This window comes from Sardina pilchardus, chromosome 15, assembly GCF_963854185.1.
Source record: "Sardina pilchardus chromosome 15, fSarPil1.1, whole genome shotgun sequence".
NCBI classification, from domain to species: domain Eukaryota; kingdom Metazoa; phylum Chordata; class Actinopteri; order Clupeiformes; family Clupeidae; genus Sardina; species Sardina pilchardus.
In genome coordinates, this window is record NC_085008.1 from 2,474,969 (window position 1) to 2,497,869 (window position 22,901).

The window sequence follows — 22,901 nt, forward strand, 5'->3', positions numbered from 1 at the left end:
ATCCCCCTCTCCGCACCCCCACCCCCCTCTCCGCACCCACCCCCCTCTCCGCACCCACCCCCCTCTCCTCATCCACCCCCCTCTCCGCACCCTCACCCCCCTCCTCCCCCTCCTCCCCATCCTCCCCATCCTCCCCCCACCCCACATACATTTACACAGTTTGTAAACAGTACAAAATCTACGGCGCCTCTAAAGGGACATATGCTATTTTGTTCAAGTTCCCGTGTGTGTGTGTGTACCAGAAGCTTTTGCATCCACATACACACCAGAACTTTCTCATGCTCACCAGAAACTCAAAACTCCTAGGCGGACCTGGGCTAATTTTTTGTTTTTGTTTGTACGCTTCTTGTGAGCATGAGAAACGATCTGGTACGCACCAGAAGCTTCAACTTAAGGGGGAGAAGAACATTGCACATGGTCCTCTAGGGGATCCGTAGAAATCTGAGCCAACTTTTAGTTTCAGTTTGCTGTGTTGCTTTGTAGCACTCCGACGCCACTGCTACACCTGGACTGACCCCTTCGTTTTGCCCATTTCTGTTTCACACTTTTGAAAAATATTCATGATTCATTTCTTCGTTCGTTCGCTCACTGGATTGATTAATTCCTGATTTTAAATTCATCAAGTAGCACACGAGGCCCTTGCAGCCGTTTCTTTGCCTGTTTTATTTGTGACTGTATGCTGATCGTTGTATTTCCACACAATTACCAGAGACATTGTAAAGACGTTACAGGATGTTTAAAGGTCTTTTTTTTGTTTGTTAGGTTTTGAATATCATTGGATGACTGTCATACGTTTTCAAGGGTTTTGCTTTAGATATGGAGAACAGCCTGATGTTTTAATTTATTTACAAGGGCACTGTAAATAAATATTTTTGTTAACCTTTTCAGTTGTGTGGAATTTGCCCATCATTATTATCAAATGATAGAATGCATGTCCCACTGTTCTCTCAGCTCTTACACCGTCACCTGGTTCTCCCCTGTGTGTTGTGTCTTGGTCTAAATATCTGACCAATAATTGATATATCAGCAAACAAAGGAAAGTTCTCCGTGCTTCTGCAGTGTGCCACAATCTGGTGCAACCAGGCCAGGACAGATAGTGTGTGTGTGTGTGTGTGTGTGTGTGTGTGTGTGTGTGTGTGTGTGTGTGTGTGTGTGTGTGTGTGTGTGTGTGTGTGTGTGTGTGTGTGTGTGTGTGTGTGTGTGTGTGTGTGTGTGTGTGTGTGTGTGTGTGTGTGTGTGTGTGTGTGTGTGTGTGTGTGTGTGTGTGTGTGTGTGTGTGTGTGTGTGTGTGTGTGTGTGTGTGTGTGTGCGCGCGCGCAACACCAGGCCAGGACAGATGGTGTATAAAAGGTGCAAAACGTTGACTAACGTTTCAACGTTACAAACGTCGAAACATTAGTCAATGTTTTGCACCTTTTAAATAAATACTAAAGAAGACATCTGCGTTGCACCGGCATTCCTCTTCCTTTCATACAATAATTGATATGCTTTGACACTAGGTTTTGTTGGGGCCATGCTTACATCATATCCTTCACAACTGTTGAACATTAATTATCCATCCTATATTACAGTAATATACCGTAGCTTACTTTTCAGTGCAGATTAGCTAATGGCATCTCCAATTTCAGCAGAACATTTTCAGGACAGGCAGGCATGGACAGACAAGGGTGGTGGGCTGTGGGGGTCCAAAGTGCCCTTTAGGAAGGCCCACCCATGGCCCTTTAGCAAATTGATTTACATTTAATAATTTATGAAATAATTTATGCTAAAATAAAAAAATATCTGACTGTCGTCGGTCAGTTTATGTCACATCGATGTGAACTTTTATTTGCATGACGCACACTGACCATGGATGTGTTGAAAGAACCGTGGTAAAGTTAGCCTTCATTTAAATATTTCGCTTGATGTTCAAGAGAGGTCTAGCTATGTTTTGAACTTTAGGCGAATGTCTATTTCCAGGTTAACTTATCCATGATGTTGGAGGAGATGATGAGTAGGGAAGCCTAATGGTTACTCTGTTACAGCCTATATTTCAAATATTCTTACTCAAGCCTGCCATTAAATAAATAATTATCTTCCACCAGAGGTACATGGCTTTCAGGTATTTATATGCCATACAGTGATGATTGTACAGACTAGGCCTGGGGCCTGTACTACGAAGGGAGCTCAACCTACCCAGATGTAACCCAGGGTTACTTTGCTAAACCGGGGTTGACAAAACCTGGTTATCTTCATTGGTGCTAATCGGTACTACGACGCTGAGTAAGAAGTTGATTTGTTGAACTGGGGTTAACCTCATCGGAGTTGGTGCGCGTTCACATAAAATGGGCGGGTTGCAGCGCATATCACCACTTTTAATGATGACGCGATCACGCTATTTTACGCATAAGGAATGAGCAATGATTATAAAAAAGTTGCGAGGAATTAAAACCCACTTTACGATACATCAAATACGTCGGCAGCAAACAAAGCAAGACAAGGCTGTTGGCAACGTAGCCTATTGCAGATCGGATATATGAAAGTAAAGTTTTATTTCATGTTCCTTAAATAGCCTATGTGTTACGGAGGATTAATAGCTTGCGGAATGTCTGAAATGAGTTGAAATAAATACATTTTGAGTTCATAAGAGTCCTACAGATGCAACACAATTCATGCCATGTATATTAATAAATATTAATAAAGGTTAATTGAATGTTTAGCCCCATTGACTGATTTAGTGTATGCCTATCCTGTGAACATTTTAGATGCAACGGCAGTGCCGCTGGCAGCAGGTGAAAATGAAACTCAAGAACATTCAGAAGGTTTATAGGCCTAGTTATAGCTTGCATTAATATTTCTTAATTATGAAAATATGTTATATTGCCAATGATTATAGCCTCCACTTTGCCTCGATCAGCTGACAAATGCAACGAATTCCCTCGGCTGAGAATGTATAGGCTATCTTTCATAGAGAATATTATATGGAGAAAGATTCTGGCGGTCTTAAAAAACTCTCGCCTTGCGAAGAGAGGCGCTTACAATTTGCGCTCCAATAATGTATCTTCCAAGTAGCCTACGTCGACATTGTGGGGTGTGGTTAACCGCAAACCTCGGGTTAACCAAGATCATAACCTGCTCGGAGCAGGTTTGAGATGCAGCGTAAATTGCCATGGCAGCATACCTAGGTTAAAACCTATCCACCTTTCGTAGTACGGCTTAACCGGGAAGTTACGCCACACGTGATCAATTTACTCTCGAAGTTACCCAGCTAAGCCAGTAACCCCGCTTCGTAGTACAGGCCCCAGATCTGCAGTCTGAAGTAAACAAGTAGTGCAAAAGAAGTATTGGTTTGGTCAACAGTGGGTGATCAGATAACACATCAGTATACCCAGAAACTGAGTAATGTACTATGAGATATTTTGCAATGTGAAAATAGACAGCAAGTTGAGGAATAACTAATGTCATACAGCATTACCAATAATGGACACTATGAAGACATCCATTAACAAAACCTGGTGGTTTAGGCCTATTGGACTTTCTTAACCTCCCACTTACTGTACGTACAGATGATTATAGGTCTACTTTAAGACAGATATAGTGCTCAGCATAAGTGAATACACCCATGCTAAAGTTGACTTAAAGAGCAACTAATAGGATAACTGAAAAAAACAAAAAAAAACTATCTCTAGGTATGGGGAAGGGTGTGATGATGTGGGGCTATTTCAATTTCAAAGGCCAAGGGAACTTCGCGCATTATCCTGAATCCATGAAATAACTGGCCTTTAAAATAAAAATCTGCCTGCCTCTGTGGGTGTACTCATATACCCCCGTATTTTAAGGAAGAACAATTATTTATTTACGATTCATTATTCAATCACAAAGAAAATTGGTGTCCTTAAGGGTTAGTTTTTTAAAATTGATGATTTTGTAATCTTCTTTTAAGTCAACTTTACCATGCGTGTATTCGTCGAGAACTGTACTGTAGATGCAGTTGTTCAAGAATGCTCTATGGGGGCCATAGTCTGTTTATCTCTGATGGTCTGCTTTGATCAATCGTAGAAGAGTTGCAGTATGGACATTAAGTGATTTCAAAAGATGAAAATACTTGTTGCAGTATAGACATTAAGTGATTTCAAAAGATGAAAATACTTTGTTCACACGTATAGGGGCATTTTGGGTGTTGGGAGGCCTCACAATCACAGCTGTGTATTTGTGTTTAACTCACATTTGTCTGTCTCTTGGTACCATAGGACCAGCGCTGGATCCTGCTCTCGGTGAGAAGTATTCGGTATTGTACCCGCTGTGGGGCCCATGCCAGTCATGCCCAATTATTCAAATTGCTCTAAAGGACAAAGTTATCATGTCAGTTTTGGAGTTGCACAAAGTGAGTCAACTCTGCAGTGGGTGACATTCTGTAACATTTCACCCTTTAAAGTTGGATTCGTGGTCAAAACAAATAGTCTTCAGCAATATGTGCAGACCCACACGCTACTATGTCGGGTTACTTTTTAGATAGTTGTATATATTCACTGGCAGGAAAAATCTACAAAACGGAGGATTTCAACAAGGGTTGTATGTAATAGCCTACCATTGTAATAAACAATATTACACAACACAGATATGTTTTTGTATGCTATTTATATGTTTCTTTCATGGATTGTATGTCATATAATTGTAAATATGGCTGTGAACAGCAATGAGGGGGCCAAGCAGTCAGGCTGTTACATCAGACATGGCCATAAGCTGTCAGAGCCAATTTCTTGTCTAAGATTGCCTGAGATGTATGGCCATTTCTTGTCTTTGTAAAGACGTTAAAGGATGTTTAAAGATTTTGTTTTGTTTGTTAGGTTTTGAATATCATTGAATGACTGTCATACGTTTTCAAGGCTTTTGCTTTATATATGGAGAACAGCCTTTAATTTATATACAAAGGGACTGTAGCCTAAATAAATATTTTTGGTAACCTTTCCAGTTGTGTGGAATTTGCCCATCATTTATTTCTGCAGTGAGTCACCTAAGTTCCCAGTGCATGCATTGTGTGGTGTGTGTCTCTTTTAGTCAGAGCAGAAGCATTCGCGCCGTCAGAGCTGCATCTGATAGGTGCATGATGTCGCCCTGACGACCAATCTGCTCTCCCTGCTGTCACCTCCGTCTATGTGTTTCTGTTGCCATGGCGAAGTTGGAGCCCTGGTGCGCGGCGAGGCTGCTGAAGTAGCGAGTCTGAAGACGCGGCGCTGCTCTCCCCGGGGATATCTGAGTGTGTTTAATGGGCAGACGCTGTGCGTTTGAGTTGCACAAATAATGCTTTTCAAGTGATGGATTAGTGCATTTGCAGCCGCACCTCCTCCCCCTGCTCCCTTATGAGTTCTGCACCTCCTCCCCCTGCTCCCTTATGAGTTCTGCACCTCCTCCCCTGCTCCCTTATGAGTTCTGCACCTCCTCCCCCTGCTCCCTTATGACAGCTGCACCTCCTCCCCCTGCTCCCTTATGAGTTCTGCACCTCCTCCCTTATGAGTTCTGCACCTCCTCCCCCTGCTCCCTAATGAGTTCTGCACCTCCTCCCCTGCTCCCTTATGAGTTCTGCACCTCCTCCCTTATGAGTTCTGCACCTCCTCCCCCTGCTCCCTAATGAGTTCTGCACCTCCTCCCCTGCTCCCTTATGAGTTCTGCTATATCTGCAGCCGTACCTCCTCCCCCTGCTCCCTTATGAGTTATGCACCTCCTCCCCCTGCTCCCTTATGAGTTCTGCACCTCCTCCCTTATGAGTTCTGCACCTCCTCCCCCTGCTCCCTAATGAGTTCTGCACCTCCTCCCCTGCTCCCTTATGAGTTCTGCACCTCCTCCCTTATGAGTTCTGCACCTCCTCCCCCTGCTCCCTAATGAGTTCTGCACCTCCTCCCCTGCTCCCTTATGAGTTCTGCTATATCTGCAGCCGTACCTCCTCCCCCTGCTCCCTTATGAGTTATGCACCTCCTCCCCCTGCTCCCTTATGAGTTCTGCACCTCCTCCCCCTGCTCCCTAATGAGTTCTGCACCTCCTCCCCCTGCTCCCTAATGAGTTCTGCACCTCCTCCCCTGCTCCCTTATGAGTTCTGCACCTCCTCCCCCTGCTCCCTTATGAGTTCTGCACCTCCTCCCCCTGCTCCCTTATGAGTTCTGCTATATCTGCAGTCGCACCTCCTCCCCTGCTCCCTTATGAGTTCTGCACCTCCTCCCCCTGCTCCCTAATGAGTTCTGCACCTCCTCCCCCTGCTCCCTTATGAGTTCTGCTATATCTGCAGTCGCACCTCCTCCCCTGCTCCCTTATGAGTTCTGCACCTCCTCCCCCTGCTCCCTTATGAGTTCTGCACCTCCTCCCCTGCTCCCTTATGAGTTCTGCTATATCTGCATGCACAGTGCAGTAGGCTACTGTGTGCAGGGCTGCTTTGGCTTGATGGGTGTTATGGGTGAATAATGTCTCCTGTAGTAAATCTGAACATATGAAATGCTTAAGAGCTGTAATATAGAGCAGTGTGAGGGCAGGCAGGCTGCAGGGAGGGCTGTGGAGTGCTGTGCTGTGTTTGGTGATGGAGCCGTATGGGAGTGAATGGAGATCTCTATATGGCAGGGAGTGAATGGAGATCTCTATATGGCAGGGAGTTAATGGAGATCTCTATATGGCAGGGAGGGAATGGAGATCTCTATATGGCAGGGAGTTAATGGAGATCTCTATATGGCAGGGAGTGAATGGAGATCTCTATATGGCAGGGAGTTAATGGAGATCTCTATATGGCAGGGAGTTAATGGAGATCTCTATATGGGAGGGAGTTAATGGAGATCTCTGAGGGCACTGCCTTCCTGATGTCCTCTGTGTGGCCATAGGGGGGGTAAGTGTGTGTGTGTGTGTGTGTGTGTGTGTGTGTGTGTGTGAGTGCCTTTGAGTGCTGCCCCCTAATTAACAGCACCAGGATTTAAATCAGCTCTAGTGATATGAAACAGGACACCACACCAGCGTATGGCAAGTGTCTGCATTAAAGAGGGACAGGGAGGAGGCGGTTACAGTCATCACTCACATCTGTCCCTGAAGACAGGATGGCCAGTCAGCCGACGCTCACACAGCTTTTGGTGAGAAATCAAGTACAAATGCATCCTAAATACAGTAGGCTATATCAATAGGGGTGAATATACTGTAGGTGCCTTTGGCCATCTTCCTCCATTAACCATGAAAGAGCATATATATATATATATATATATATATATATATATATATATATACACACATATATACAGTATATACAAAACAGACCCTCCTCTGTCCAGTTCTTGCTCTACAGTAGATCAGATTTGTCTTCTCATATTGCCAGTGGATGACTCTTTCCAATTCCACCCCATGATGCACTGCACTGATGACCAGCACAGGTAGAGGTATTTGCAGTCTTGCGTACTCTGCCCTCTAGTGGCTGGTACTTGGCCATTACATTCTCTGCAGGAGAGTTCAAGAGTACAGGATCTCAGTGACCAATATCCACACATACCTACATGGAGAAGTTGAGGTTTGTGTTGCAAAACCATCACTCTTGCATCCTGCACTTTCATCCACAATCTACATTCAGAAGCTGACAGCTTAGCCATGCCCTATGGCAGCCGTCCCCCCCCCCCCCCCCCCCCCCCCCGCCACACACACACACACACACACACACACACACACACACACACACACACCACTGACAAATCTGGGTACCTTAACTCAGAGTAAGGTGGGGTGGAGGAACTCTATCTATCTCTATCTAAAGACTCTATCTAGCTTTATTCTCCTGACAAAACAATGCCATTGGGCTCTTTCTTGTTGTAGGAGGTTTACTTTACCCAGGTTTGTCATTAAACCACACACTTGGAATACCCCCAGGTGTAATTGGCTAGGCTTCTAAACATGAGCATTCTAAGCAAGAGACTAAATCGTCGTAACAACACAGTTTATTTCATTTATTCATTTATCATTTGAATTATTTCCACAACAGTTTGATATTTTTTTTTCACAATTTAACATTTTGACACCATTTCCCCTATTGTAATAACAGTACATGAACTACTGCATAACATGTTCTTTTTTTTTTATTTCAGTAAATATTGTCTTTTTTTCCTCACATTAGAAAACAAAGTTTAAAAAAGGATGTAAACCAGGTCAAAAGAAATGCTGAGCGTGTTATCTCATTTGACTCACATTTTGAAAGAATTTGAATGATTGAGTTAGTGGGCATAGCTGGGGCCTACAGGACACAGAAAACCAAAACTGGACCACTGACTGACCTCTGACCCCACAGCAGATGGGAGGCAGGAGAGGAGCCTGTCAGGGAGAGCTAAACACACAGAGCATGGCCTCTCTGGTACAAGCTCTCTCCCTCAGTCGGCCAACATTTACGCAGTTGTGGCGAAGCATTTCTAACCACGGGGAGTGTGAGTGAAGCCGAGACCTCCGTCGTTTAAACACATGAGATTAAAGCACACAGCACCATTAAATGAGTATCACTGAGACCCTGCAGAGTGGGTAGTTTACAATACATATGGGGAGTACAGCTGTTAGAGACAGTTAAGAGCTTTTCACTTCACTGGTGGCCAAACGGTTTGATGTTGTGCAGTCATTGTTACAACGGAAGGTGACTCAGCCTGTTCGGATATGATCATGAAAGAAATAGAGATGGACAAAGATGTACTCCACACGGTGACATACGGATCTATCTGAGTTTGACTGCCTGTAATCTCATGAACACTGAAAAAGATGCTTCTTTGTACAGAATATTGCTTTGTAATAAAGTGACACATTCATTCACAAGCAGGCACACACAAAAAGCTGAACATTTTGACATTTTTTTCATTTTTCATTTTTGCAAGCTTGTCAATACAACACAATCCACTCTGAACTCAAACCACGTGAATCTATTTACATGAAGAAGAGGGTCAGGGAGGGGCGCAGCAACAAAACACAGCGGATGAGCAGGAACACTTCGACACATCTGCACACAGCTTCAGCTAGAATCCAACACAGCCTCTGCTGCAAACCCTTCTTCTGAGACGAGTAAACGGGGCAGTTATATAATTTAGCCAATCTCCCCATAATCATATTCATAGAACAGAGAAATTCCTTTGAATAATATTCACCGTTGTTGTCTGTACAAGCCGTTCTGAAGTCAATACATCACTCACGCCCGCCCCTATTCAAGTCCCTGTCATGAGCACTGGATCATGGACACAATCCCAGTGACATAAAGAATGATGTGATCATTGGGGACACAGCGAGCAGCTATGCTAACTCTGTGTAGCAAATGAATGGATGCAGATGCGTCTTCTCTAACATTTACATTATGGAGCACCACTGCTGCCTATTTATACACTGAGTTGATGTTGGCCACACCGATGACAAAAAGGGATCACATGACACAAAAGACTGCTGTCAGCATTGATTGTACCTCTCTTCCCTGCCTTGCCACCGTGCCCTCCAGACACCCACTTTTGCATAAAAGATCAAATCAGAGCTATTCTCCCTCACACCATGGTCGTAGTTACATCACAGAAATGTTTATTTAAACACAACATTTAATGTATTGCATCTCAAAGGTGACACAAATCAATGATATTAGCAAATAAAAGTCGCAATGCAAATAAAGTAACCTGTTAACATGCCAATAATTCTCTCGTTCTAAACGTACAGGAATCAGGTCCGTCATCTTACTCGCGTCGCTGCAGGATATCACAACAATCACCACAATGGAGAGAGCACACAAGCCCTCAGGTCAATCAGGAGGCCACACACAACACGTTAGTAATGGACAGTGCAGGCCACACACAACACGTTAGTAATGGACAGGGCAGGCCACACACACAACATGTCAGTAATGGACCGGGCAGGCCACACACAACATGTCATTAATGGCGAGCACAGAGAGAGATGAGCCTGATTGGAAACAGCTAAAATCGTTAAAAATCGTTTTTTTTTTTTTTAAATACAGATCTTAGATTTAGTAGGGTTTTTACACTGCAGAAAAAGCTTGATATCTCCCCATGCAAATATGCATCGCTAGGTGCATCTATTAGTCAATATGTTCCAGCTAATCTTTGAAAGCCTATCTGAGAAAGCTGCACATATTGCACTATGTACGATTTTTGGTAAGTCATTAAGGTGGCAAAAACAGCTTGCAAAAACCAGTCATGGTCTTACGGACAGTTACTTATCTGTTGTTCTGAAAGTTCATTTTAGACGGATCTCATCTATAACATACACAATGTATATACACACCTTGAAATAAATATATAAAGATATATGTGTTCTCTAATTTACGTATCTATTTGTTCATATTTTCTATGCCACAAGTTTAGCTGAAATAAAGAAACACGCACACGTACACACACACACACACACACACACACACCCACACACACACACAAACCACACAGAAAAATACAAAAATATAGTTTAAAGAAAACTAAAACCAACTGAAGGTGCTTGAAAGGCAGTAAGAATGAAGGTCGATAAAAATGTGCATTCCACTGACTCTGTTGGTCTAAATTTCAGCATATTTCTCCATATTTACTAACCCCCTAAAAACCAAACCAATCAGACATATGGCTTTCTTTGTCTTCCACAAAGGCCAAGGAATGCTGACGCAAGACGAGCGAATGCAGTGACTACGCCATTTCTCTGAGCAAATAAAAAAAACAGGGTGGATGGGAGACAGACTGGGACGAAGAGCACATCATAAAGAAACCGTTTCTTTCTTCCGGCGCTATCGCTCCGCGCGCGCTAGCCAAGGGAGAAAGGTGAGGGGGAGCCTGGCAGAGATGGTGGATGTGATCGTGTGTGTGCAGAGGTGCCTATACATGGCTGTATGCATGAGTGCCTGTGTACACTGGGAGTGTTTGTTGTTGTTGTTGTTGTTGTTGTTGTTGTTGTTGTTTTTAGCATGCACAGTCCTGATGTGGGGCCGCTGGCTGCTCGGTGAGCTGGGGACCCTGTTTGGCCCCCGTCACGGCGGGGTCCCCGGCGTCCAGACTCTCGGACATCTTCTCGCAGATGATGTCCACCAGCCGCTCAAAGGTCTGCTTCACGTTGATGTTGTCTTTGGCACTGGCCTCGAAGAACTCAAACCCTGCAACGAGCACAGACGGTGAAACCCAAACTATACCCTGCTAGTCATTAGCTTTAGCACGTGAGAAACCTCCACTATCACAGTAACACATTTCTAGTTAGCACTTTTTATCCAAAGCACGATAATTCCATACACAAACTCTGTGCTGGCATCCAATGACCATGTTAGGTATCACATATCGAATGTTTGTGTTGTGTTCCTGATGCAGGGCTGCAACTAACGATAATTTTCATAGTCGATTAATCTATCAATTATGTTTCTCGATAAATCAAAAGAAAGGAGAAGCAAATGTTGAGCGTTAGCCAAAGTCTTTGTTTTCTCCACATCTAACATAATCAGTTCAATATCATGAAGGAGTAAGTAAAGCTAAAAATATTCAAGCTTAAGAAGCTGATTAACTGATTACCAAAATAGTTACCGATTAATTTGATGGTTGCCAACTAATCGACTAACTGCTTATGTTGCGATGTTGCGTAGCGCGGGCATGATTGATTGCGATGTTGCGTAGAGCGGGCATGATTGATTGCGATGTTGCGTAGAGCGAGCCTTAACTGCCTTCACTCACCCAGGTGTTCGGAGAGTTGCCGCCCCCTGTCGGCGGCCACCACCCTCTCGTCATCCATGTCGCACTTGTTCCCCACCAGCAGCACCTGTGCGTTGTCCCAGGAGTACGTCTTGATCTGCGTCGACCTGCGGGGCCACACAATGGACAGCTCTGTAGTCACGCACGCGCAGCACGCGCAGCACGCGCAGGTTCATTCTCTTTAGCGCCGGGAATTCGTTTTTAAAACGTGTTTAAGCAAACAGGTACAAGAAGAGTAGCTGTGTGCACATCCCACCTTGCAGGTGCAGGACAAGTAGGGTCGAAACGTTGCTTGTTTTTAACAATAAACGGGAGCAATTATCAGTATTGCGGACATTATAATCCTTATAAGCAAACAGGTACACACCAGTCCTGCACAGCGTTGAATGACTCCTCGTTGGTGATGTCGTACATCAGGATAAAGCCCATAGCTCCTCGGTAGTAGGCCGTGGTGATGGTTCTGTATCGCTCCTGTCCAGCTGTGTCCTGCAACAGCAAAACACAAACCAGTTGGCATACTCACAGAATATGGTACGGACACTGCTACTTGCTCTAGAATATGGAGCGGACACCAGAATATGGCTGTGACAGAGCTCCTTCCTAGTGTTCAGTTCCGTTGTTTCTTCAGCTACAAGAATCGTGATGTGGAAGTGGGCATGAGGTGGTGTGAATGGGGAGTGTAAGATGGAGGAGGTGGTGAGACTAAGTTGGAGGAGGTGGTGTGAGGTGGAGGAGATGATGTGAATAAGGTGGAGGATATGGGGAGTGTAAGGTGGAGGTGGCGTAAGGTGGAGGAGATGGTGTATATGGGGAGTGTAAGGTGGAGGTGGAGTGAGGTGGAGGAGATGGTGTATATGGGGAGTGTAAGAAAGCCAGATCATGGGCTTCTGTACTTTTAATAGGAAAAATAAAAGCCCCATCATAAAAGGACATAACCCACGCAATATGAGCTTCTTTAGTTTTAAAAGGACATAACCCACACAATATGGGCTTCTGTAGTTTTAAAAGGACATAACCCACACAATATGGGCTTCTGTCTTAAAAGGACATAACCCACACAATATGGGCTTCTGTAGTTTTAAAAGGACATAACCCACACAATATGATTAAAGATGCAGGCTGGCAGCAGATGATGTTTTGTGAGGGGGGGGGGGGGGGGGGGGGGGCTAATAGAGGGAAGAGTGGTAATTTTGATATCTCAAGGGGCAAGTGACATATGTTTCAGCATATGTTGGGGTCAATTTAAGCCGTGTGTCCGCACGCTTCTGCTTCTAAAGCCATGAGTGAACCCTCTCTTTATACACTGGCCCTGAAATGCCAGGCAGTGTGTGTGTGTGTGTGTGTGTGTGTGTGTGCCTGTCTGCCCGCTATCCTCTAGCTTTCAAAACTCCTGCATTCCCTTGCCTGCATGCTGTGACTGAATGACAGGCTAGCTTTCAGCGACACGATACTGGAAGCTTCTGACACTCAACACCCAGCGTGTCACACAATCCTCCTTGTTAACCCTTTCTTTGCCTCATGGCAGAAACACAGCCACTGGAAAACAAGACTTGGCATCTAAACATCTCTGTCACACCGCGCCCCTTGAGCTTGGAGTAACCAAGTACCCTAGCACACAGTAACAACAGGGGAGTATGGTAAACATGCCCTCGCCCATATACAGGGCAGTACAAACACACACGCAAACATCTGCTGAACAACCAAAATGGCCTCTTCATCATTGTGAGCGAGCATACTCAGAGCTGTACTGTAAGTCCTGTTCACCATTGTGAGTGAGCATACTCAGACCTGTAAGTCCTTTACATCATTGTGAGTGAGCACTCAGACCTGTGAGTCCTTTTCATCACTGTGAGTGAGCATACTCAGAGCTGTAAGTCCTCTTCATCATTGTGAGTGAGCATACTCAGAGCTGTAAGTCCTGTTCACCATTGTGAGTGAGCATACTCAGACCTGTAAGTCCTTTACATTATTGTGAGTGAGCATACTCAGACCTGTGAGTCCTCTTCATCATTGCGAGTGAGCATACTCAGACCTGTAAGTCCTGTTCACCATTGTGAGTGAGCATACTCAGAGCTGTAAGTCCTGTTCACCACTGTGAGTGAGCATACTCAGAGCTGTGAGTCCTTTGAAAAGCATTTGAGCTAAACTGATGCTCTGCCTCCTCCACAGCACAGTAGCCTCGGAGGGCTTTCTGCGCCACTGCATAGCTGCGCTGCGCTGCGCTGCGTTACGCTGGCCTGTGACGGGGAGTGGGGGGATGGGCGCGGCACAGCGCGGCGAGAAGAGGCACGCGTGCGTGCGTGTGTGTGTGTGTGAGTGTGTGTGAGTGTGTGTGTGCGAGGGGGGAAGGGAGCTCTTTCGTCACACACATCTCTCTCGCTTGCACAATTGGCTGCTGGAGGGCCAAGGGGGCGCGGGGAGGCTGGGAACAGAGTGAGATATCCACTCTCCTGCTTATCTGCCCCGCCACACAACGTGACTGCACCTCACTGGGGCAGATTTAGAATGACTGCACCTCACTTGGGCAGATCCAGAATGACTTAGACCTCACTGGGGCAGATTCAGAATAACTGCATCTCACTGGGGCAGATTCAGAATGATGGCATTTCACTGGGGCAGATTCAAAATGACTTAGACCTCACTGGGGCAGATTTAGAATAACTGCATCTCACAGGGGCACGTTCAGAATGACTGGTCCTCACTGGGGCAGATTCAGTGTGACTGGACCTCACTGGGGCAGATTCAGTGTGACTGGACCTCACTGGGGCAGATTCAGTGTGACTGGACCTCACTGGGGCAGATTCAGTGTGACTGGACCTCACTGGGGCAGATGTAGTGTGACTGGACCTCACTGGGGCAGATTCAGTGTGACTGGACCTCACTGGGGCACGTTCAGCTGAGGCTTGTCCTGCACTGCTCTGGTTTTAGCCCTCAGTGTCAGCATGCGGCTGCTCTAAGTGCTCCACCTAACCCAGCTCACTCTTTAAAAATTAATCAGACAAAACGATTGGAGCAATACTCAATCAATGTCTTTTGTGCATAAATTAAAACGACAGGTCTGTGGATTTATGCAGCACCATTTTAAATCTCCTTATTACAGTGCATATGTATAAGTAATTAATAATACTATATATGTACCTATCAAGTAACGTCACATGGCTCTCTATTATTCGAATAAAGTCATAACACTAAAGGGCTTCACACACAGGCAGACATGTGTGGTACACTCTGCCTTGGACATTTGATTACATAGTTCTCAATACAACCCCCCACATCACAGCCGAATCCTATTGCCGCCGCCTTGTAGATTACGATCCAGTGCTATTTTTGTCGGCGGCGCTCAATAACATCCATTGTTTATCGAATACATGTCAGCTGAAAATGCCGCCGCTGCTGTACGTGAGCAGGTGTCTACAGAACGCGCTTCTGACGGCGGCTAGGCACACGCACGGTTAAGCCATCATGTGGAGTCGTATAGGACAGGCGCGGTTAAGCCATCATGTGGAGTCGTATATGACATGCGCAGGTGCGGTTAAGCCATCATGTGGAGTCGTATACGACTTGCGCAGGCGCGGTTAAGCCATCATGTGGAGTCGTATACGACTTGCGCAGGCGCGGTTAAACCATCATGTGGAGTCGTATACGACATGCGCAGGTGCGGTTAAGCCATCATGTGGAGTCGTATAGGACATGCGGAGGTGCGCTGGCCATCTGGCTCACAGGGGCAGATCTTTATGGGCCGCCGCTCCTGTGAGCCATTCAACCATCAGAACAAAATGTCGTTCTGCTGTTTACGCTTTTACAAGCGCTGCGGGCCTCGTTTACGGGCCTCTGGTCTGTCTGCTGCAGACACACGAAGGGTCCAGTTTCTTTCGCAGAACACCCCTGCTGTAGAGCGTGCCAATGAATCACCTGTCGAGTTCAGATCACCTGGGGGGCCTTTTGAAAGGCCTTTAATGCACTTAATGTGATGTGGATGTTTTGGACAGCCAAGGCGGTCTTACCCAGATCTGCAGCTTGATTCTCTTGTCGTTCCTGTAGATGGTCTTCACCTTGAAGTCGATCCCCACGGTGCTGACGAAGGCTGGGGTGAATGAGTCGTCGGCATAGCGAAACAGGAAGCTGGTCTTTCCCACGCTGCTGTTGCCGATGATCAGGATCTTGAACATATAGTCAAAGTTCTGGTCGGCAGACTCCTTCTGTCCATAGCGAGCATCTGTTGCTGAGGCCATCTGTGGAGAGAGATTCAACAGAGTGATCAGATGCTGTGAGAGATTCAACAGACTGATGAGATGCTGTGAGAGATTCAACACACTGATCAGATGCTGTGAGAGATTCAACACACTGATCAGGTGCTGTGAGAGATTCAACAGAGTGATCAGATGCTGTGAACGATTCAACAGACTGGTCAGATGCAGAGAGATTCAACAGACTGGTCAGATGCTGTGAGAGATTGTGAGAGCAAGCTGAGGAGTGAGCTGGTAATTCTAGAGGCAGGGGCCAGCGACGGTGTGTACGGGGTTAAAACACAGCGACCCGAGGCTGCCTAAAGGTCACGGAGTCAACGGCCAACGATCCTGTGTACGGGGTTAAAACACAGCGAAAGTCATATGTCTTCAAAGTCATATTTTTTGTTTACAGATATATATTTTTTTGCACAATAATTAAACAAATGTCATTCCATACTACCCAGGTGTTGGGTCAGCAGCTACAGTACTACCCAGGTGTTGGGTCAGCAGCTACAGCGGTGGTGAGGACGAGGTCAGCATGCAGCTCGCTAGAGCAGCAACATGACGGAGAGGAGCGCGAGCATGCAAAGGTCTCGTCTGTGCTTGGGTGTGGACACTGATGGCCGACTGAATCAGACTCGGGCTAAAATAGAACGCAGTCATTAATCCCTGCGGTGAAACTGGGGAAGCGCAAGCACAGCTGAGCTGCGTGATCAATATCTCTTCAGCCTCCTCAGTCCAGCTTTATTTCAGTCCAGCTTTATTTCAGTCCAACATGAAGGATCTCCAGCACCACTGCTATCAAACTAAACGCTAACGTATCAGTGGCGTAAATAGGTTAGAATGTCTCTCCCAAAACTGACATTATTAGCAACACACAATCTTCACAGACGTATCACAGAGTCACACTGTCAAGACACCTTTTTACACAGAGAAGCATCACTGGGCCTCATTCATGTATCTATACACCCTGTACACAACGGCACTGGAAAACATACTCCATCACCCCGGCAAGCCCCCACAGCCCTGGCAGTCAGTAACTGATGTTGTCTGTTCTCCTTACTACCGGTATATGTACAAGGGGACTTGTCAATAATGTTGTACTTCTCAACAACAATATCTCCCTCAGTCAGCATTGTTTCATTCTTATTCAGTCTGGAAAAACATAATCAATCTGATTTGTGTTACATTTAAATCTATAGATTCTCCTACAACAGCTTATTAATAGTCCGAGCCAAGCATAGCTCCTGTTTAGTGTCATCCATACCCCACCGAAGCACAGCGAGCAGGTATCGTTAACAACTCTAGTGACGCTGGTTATCTACTAGTTTCCCACCACAAATCAATCCACGTTGTGTGTAACACGTGTGTGCCAATGTCTCTCTTGTCTTGGGGAGTAAGTACACATGGCCCTGGACACCGAACACCACACCACGGCCTTGCTGAGGTAAGTAATGAAGTCATTCTATTAGGCTGGTGACCTGGCAGCCAGCACTCATGTCTTTTCCATATTAAATCAATACTTACGACCCACCGGCACCTGTTCTGGCTCACCTGCCTATGGCGCCAGGTAGGGAGACGCTGGCAGCCCTGACACGGCTAATTGAGCCACACAGATTTGGACACTTACTGACATTCACTCTCTTACTCCCACCCTTAGCAATTAAAGACTTCCATCTTAAGATTAGCAAGTGCCATCTGGGTATTTAGCCCACTGCATTTCTCTGACAGCTGAGTTGCAAGAAACCTGACAGAAATATTACAATGAATAGTAATTGATTGATTGATGCAATTAATTCGTTTTTTGAAATAATGTTGCCCATAAATGTCAAAAACTTTCCCCCCATTAATTACTCAAAATAATTGAGATTGTTCTACCTCTTACGCAACACACCAGTGGCAACACCAACTGAGATGTCAGCACTTCACTTGGCGGGTGATTTTATTCATCAAGGCTGACAGGTAAGACACTCAGGAGAACTCAGGCAGCTAGTTAGACGGTGATGAGGTTGAGGCACGTCATACACTAGGTAACGACAGGACAGAGAGGTGGAGGCACGTCATACACATAGGTAACGACAGGACAGAGAGGTGGAGGCACGTCATACACATAGGTAACGACAGGACAGAGAGGTGGAGGCACGTCATACACATAGGTAACGACAGGACAGAGAGGTGGAGGCACGTCATACACATAGGTAACGACAGGACAGAGAGGTGGAGGCACGTCATACACATAGGTAACGACAGGACAGAGAGGTGGAGGCACGTCATACACATAGGTAACGACAGGACAGAGAGGTGGAGGCACGTCATACACATAGGTAACGACAGGACAGAGAGGTGGAGGCACGTCATACACATAGGTAACGACAGGACAGAGAGGTGGAGGCACGTCATACACATAGGTAACGACAGGACAGAGAGGTGGAGGCACGTCATACACATAGGTAACGACAGGACAGAGAGGTGGAGGCACGTCATCTGCGTAGGTAACGACAGGACAGAGAGGTGGAGGCATGTCACGCGTAGGTCGTTAGGTGCTAATGACAGGAGAGTTGCCTATTCCTCTGAAACCTGAGAGGAAGTCAGGAGATCAAATGGAGTTTGGCAGCTCTTTCCACCGTCAAGGAATCACGGACGACCGTCTGGATGGGCGCACTTTGAAAGCAGAAACATTTCCAACAGCTGATCTGTATTCTGTAATGACATACAGCAGCAGCTTCATACAGAGTGTGATGATGAATGTGATGTAGGAGCTCTGTGCTATCTAGTCCCATAATGGCTGATGACTCAAATAGAGATGATTACTGTGCTTGCTGAGCTGCAGAGGCACAACAGGACTCCATGGCTCCACTTCTCACCCAACCAAATGAGCTCTTTTAAACTAACATACGGCACATGGACCTTCTCTTCACCGCTGGAACATTTCCCCTCCTCTTACTGTAAGTGCAGATGAGGGGCATATTCTTAGTTACTCTACATAATCAGAATAAGACACCAGGCTAGTCTTCAGGCAAACTGCATTATTAATATATATAAAAATAAACTGCTCTCTAACCAAAACAGAGCAAGAGGAAATTTGTTCTCATTCTTGCATTCTTGGGCATCATGTGTGGGTTCATGTCCTCACCCGCCCCAACTCAAGTTAATTTAAAGCTAAACTGAACTCAAGCTCATCTAAAGCTAAACTGAATTCGAGCTCATTTAAAGCTCAAGCTGAAATTCAAGCTGAACTGATCTCATTAGGCGGCATTCACACCAAGAACGATAATGATAACCATAACCATAACCATAACCATAACCATAACCATAACCATAACCATAACCATAATCATAACCATAAAAGCGTTCCCACTGACCAATGATAAGAAAAGTCTCTCCTTGTGTTAATGAATGTGATAGCGAACATGTGATAGGTTCTGATTGTCTGTTAGCTTTATAGCATTCTCAAAATCGGTGTGAAAGTGATCTTCACCTTTATCGTTGTTCATGTTGTTATTGTTATAGTTTATGTGTGAACGTCGTCATTTATATTAACAAGAGCGATATTTCTTTATAGTAATAGTTATTCGCTCTTGGTGAGAGCGGCCCTCTGTTCTGAACACGTTGGCCACTGCCTCATGCTGATGCCTGATATGTCTGATGAGTCCATGGACACTCTTGCAGCTGCTTCACTATCAGCAACATGGCAGCAGCATTGGCAGTCACACACACAAACACACACACACACACACACACACACACACAACATGGCAGCAGCATTGGCAGTCACTGGAAGTGTTACATTACTTGATGTTTTCTGTCAGATGTCACATTCACTCGATCACACTTGACACACACATATACGCACGCACGCACGCACGCACGCACGCACGCACGCACGCACGCACGCACGCACGCACGCACACACACACACACACAAACACACACACACATCCTGTGGAAGCACTGTCTTTGTCAAGCATGCAATACAATCCAAGCACGTCCCAAGACCCATACTTGCATTACATTATATTATAGGGCATCTGATCCTGCTGCAATGTGACCCTGCCCCTTCTGTCCTCTGCTCCAGGCTGCCCGCTCGTAAGGACCGGTCCTTTTGATGCAATGCTGCTTATTGTTTGTGGAGGATGCAGCTCTCAAGCCGCTGTGAATGAGGGGGGGGGGGGGGGGGAGTGGGGCCAGACTGAGTGTTGAAATGCTGAGAGGAGGAAGGTGCGCTTGGTTCTCTCTCGTCACAGTGACTCAGAGAATCTGCATTTCCTAATGGCACTCTGGGCTTTATGAAGCCTGTGACTCACCCAGAGACTACCGTACACGCCGCCGTATACATCGCACACACGCAGCAAAGCATCATGGGACGCAGATGGCATGCCACAACATGGATACATGCGAATCACGCTGAGGTCACCAACAGTAGGGAGTGTGTGTGTGTGTGTGTGTGTGTGTGTGAGAGAGAGAGAGAGAGAGAGAGAGAGAGAGAGAGAGGGAGAGATACAGAGAGAGAGTGAGGGAGATAGAGACATCAGTGCAATGGAAGAATTGTTTTGTGCAGGAAGAATGAAGTGATCCATTTGGAGGAGGAGTGTGAAACCCTACAGGGCTCTATTCCACTGAGCCGCACTCAGATCAGCACACACATAATGTACAGCTGCTGCCCCCATTCAAACATGCAGTCTCCCACAGACCTTTCTAGAACACACATCAGCAGGCTGCCGATTTAACTCCAAATGATTGTATACACAGTAAATGCCTAGTCAAGGAAAATCCTCTCTAGTAACAGAATGTGCCTTTTTCAAACAGCAAAATCATTTCAGTATGCGGTGCTTGAGATTACACAGCAAAGATGCCAGACTACCTGCTCGCCCATCCTCGTATTTCCACTGAAAAGGGGGGAAAAACACCAACAGAGCTAAAAATAGCTGGTCCCTCCTCCTGCCTGAGCAATGAATGGGAGGCCTGCTAACTCCCTATAGGACAAGACGCGAGGCTGGGGGGGCTGATGCTCGCTTTTACGGACACACAAAGTGGATGGACGCAGAGGAAAGGAAAGAAAGGAGGGCTGGTAGATTTATGGGACCAAGAATTGAGAGACGCTCTAATTTATTAGCGAATGTTGGCCAGGCGCATTGAACAGCACCCTTGGGAGAGGCGCTTTCCTGAAGCGGAAAGGCATTCAGCTGGTTCATCTGAGGTCCGGCGAAGCTGGGGTTTCATTCACTGAGCACTATATTGATTGTTGCTAGGGCTTATTTAGGGAAAAAGCTGCCCGTCTTCACCCCGACAAACACTGTTACATAACACGCCTTACTTGTGAACCTGCAATGGCTCTAGCCTGCTTTTGCCATATTTTGCGCTACTGGCGCAAGAGTGCCATATAGACTACTGGAAATATACCGATAGTGAACTCGTTTTGTAGAGGTAATATAATCGACGAGATCCTACGATAATTAGGTCACATATGTGGTTTCATACAGCACTTATCGTTGACCTCAACCGGAAAGGGTTAAGCAGGTTCCACGTTCCCAGATGTGTGAGGATAAATTTGGATACAATTGCGCTCGGGGGCGGAGGCAACCATGGATGCCAATCTAAGGAAATATATAGTAGCCTATGTGCAATACAGCGACTGTACAAAATAACCAATCAGACAATGATTGAAACCAGATGATTACATTGGTTATTGTGTTCCATTCCTGAACAAATGATTTCCAACGCCCGTACATGCATAACAGCTCAAATGGTCGAGGATGCTGATAACATTTCCTCCATTGATTGGGCTACGTGAATGAGGTGGCTATTCAGCTATAAACGCTGCTTCCTTTCGCCTTTCACAAACGGCAGTTGAAGAGGACAAAATATATGAAACGAGACAAGGACGCCTTGTTTGTTAAATAATGATAAAGGCTGTAACGATGTCATAACACCGCTGTTTCTAGCATCATATGTCAAATGAAGGTTATTTTTCCTCTCGATTTACAGTTCATAGGAGAATTTCCACGCGGATAGCAAGTAATAAGATTCACGATCCAATAACAATTTTCAGTCGACGATAAAGACACATGTAAACATCAACTCACCGTCATATATTTTTCAGCTCCAAATGCGCCAACGCTGCACCTAGTCGGGCACCTGCAGAAACACTATCGTCACTTGACGGACAAATGACGATTCTAGTGGGTGGGCAGTATGCGCAGCTGGGAATTGATCGATAGCTAAGACTACCTATCACAGTCGTTTACGTCACGCAGCTCTTTTTAAATATTCACGACGTTAAACCTTGACATATATTATTCAGTGTACTCGCCTTAGTGTCTTCATTATTAATCAGACGCAGGCTGTTAATCGTACAGTCACATTTGAATATCACAATGTGTGGCCTTAAACTATAATGTAACGTGGCCACAGTTGAGGATGCTATTCAAACGAGACTGTCTGCTCCACCCGGCCCTTGAGTGCATTGTCAGGTGACTGCATAGTGAAGTGGAAGACTTGTGAAAGGAAGTGAGATAAGGCACTTCTCAGAGGTCTGACCACTAAGGGCTCTCTCCTATAGACATGCTCTCTCCTATGTGCTGTACAATGGCTTCTGTCAGGTCATCAGGACAACATTTTATGAACTCATTTGAGATTATTTGATGTAGAACAAGAGAGTGAACACTATGATGACAATAATATATAATATTGCAATATTATGATATTGTAATACACACACACACACACACACACACACACACAAGAAAGTAAAACATTTTTATACTTGTTTATTCTCATACATAAAACACAAGTGCATTTTCTGTACTGATAACAAATTATTGGTAGCCTATTACTAGTTCTAAACTTGAAACTTGAGTCTTTTGGCTTAGCATGTGGATAACACCAGACAGTGAAGGGAGAATCAACGCCATGCGCTACTGGAGTGAGGAGCACACACACCTTTTTAAGGAACACTTGAAGTCATGGGCTCCCAATAAGCTTGGATACAGTA

General features: G+C 45.5%; 2 protein-coding genes across 2 annotated transcripts in view; one reads left to right on the forward strand and one right to left on the reverse strand.

Annotated features, from left to right (window-relative positions):
- The window catches only part of lsm4 (LSM4 homolog, U6 small nuclear RNA and mRNA degradation associated), a 5,301-nt gene extending 4,417 nt beyond the window's left edge, over positions 1–884 (forward strand). The window contains exon 5 of the mRNA XM_062556891.1: positions 1–884. This exon is cut by the window's left edge and continues 143 nt beyond it. The gene's annotated coding sequence lies outside the window, so the exon portion shown is untranslated.
- A 7,029-nt stretch (positions 885–7,913) lies between these two features.
- Positions 7,914–22,041, reverse strand: rab3ab (RAB3A, member RAS oncogene family, b). Its single transcript, XM_062556737.1, has 5 exons — positions 21,994–22,041; positions 15,686–15,913; positions 12,049–12,167; positions 11,664–11,788; positions 7,914–11,098 (listed from the first exon to the last, which is right to left on the reverse strand). The coding sequence occupies exons 1-5, from the start codon at positions 21,997–21,999 to the stop codon at positions 10,908–10,910; spliced, it is 669 nt and encodes a 222-aa protein (XP_062412721.1). The 5' UTR covers positions 22,000–22,041; the 3' UTR covers positions 7,914–10,907.
- Between the last annotated feature and the right edge of the window lie 860 nt (positions 22,042–22,901).

Excerpts from the sequence above, each read along its gene's own strand:
- rab3ab (XM_062556737.1), bottom strand. Across the intron at positions 12,168-15,685 it reads GAATCAAGCTGCAGATCTGG|GACACAGCTGGACAGGAGCG; the intron begins GTAAGACCGCCT and ends TTGCTGTTGCAG. Across the intron at positions 11,789-12,048 it reads TTCAACGCTGTGCAGGACTG|GTCGACGCAGATCAAGACGT; the intron begins GTGTGTACCTGT and ends GTGGCCCCGCAG.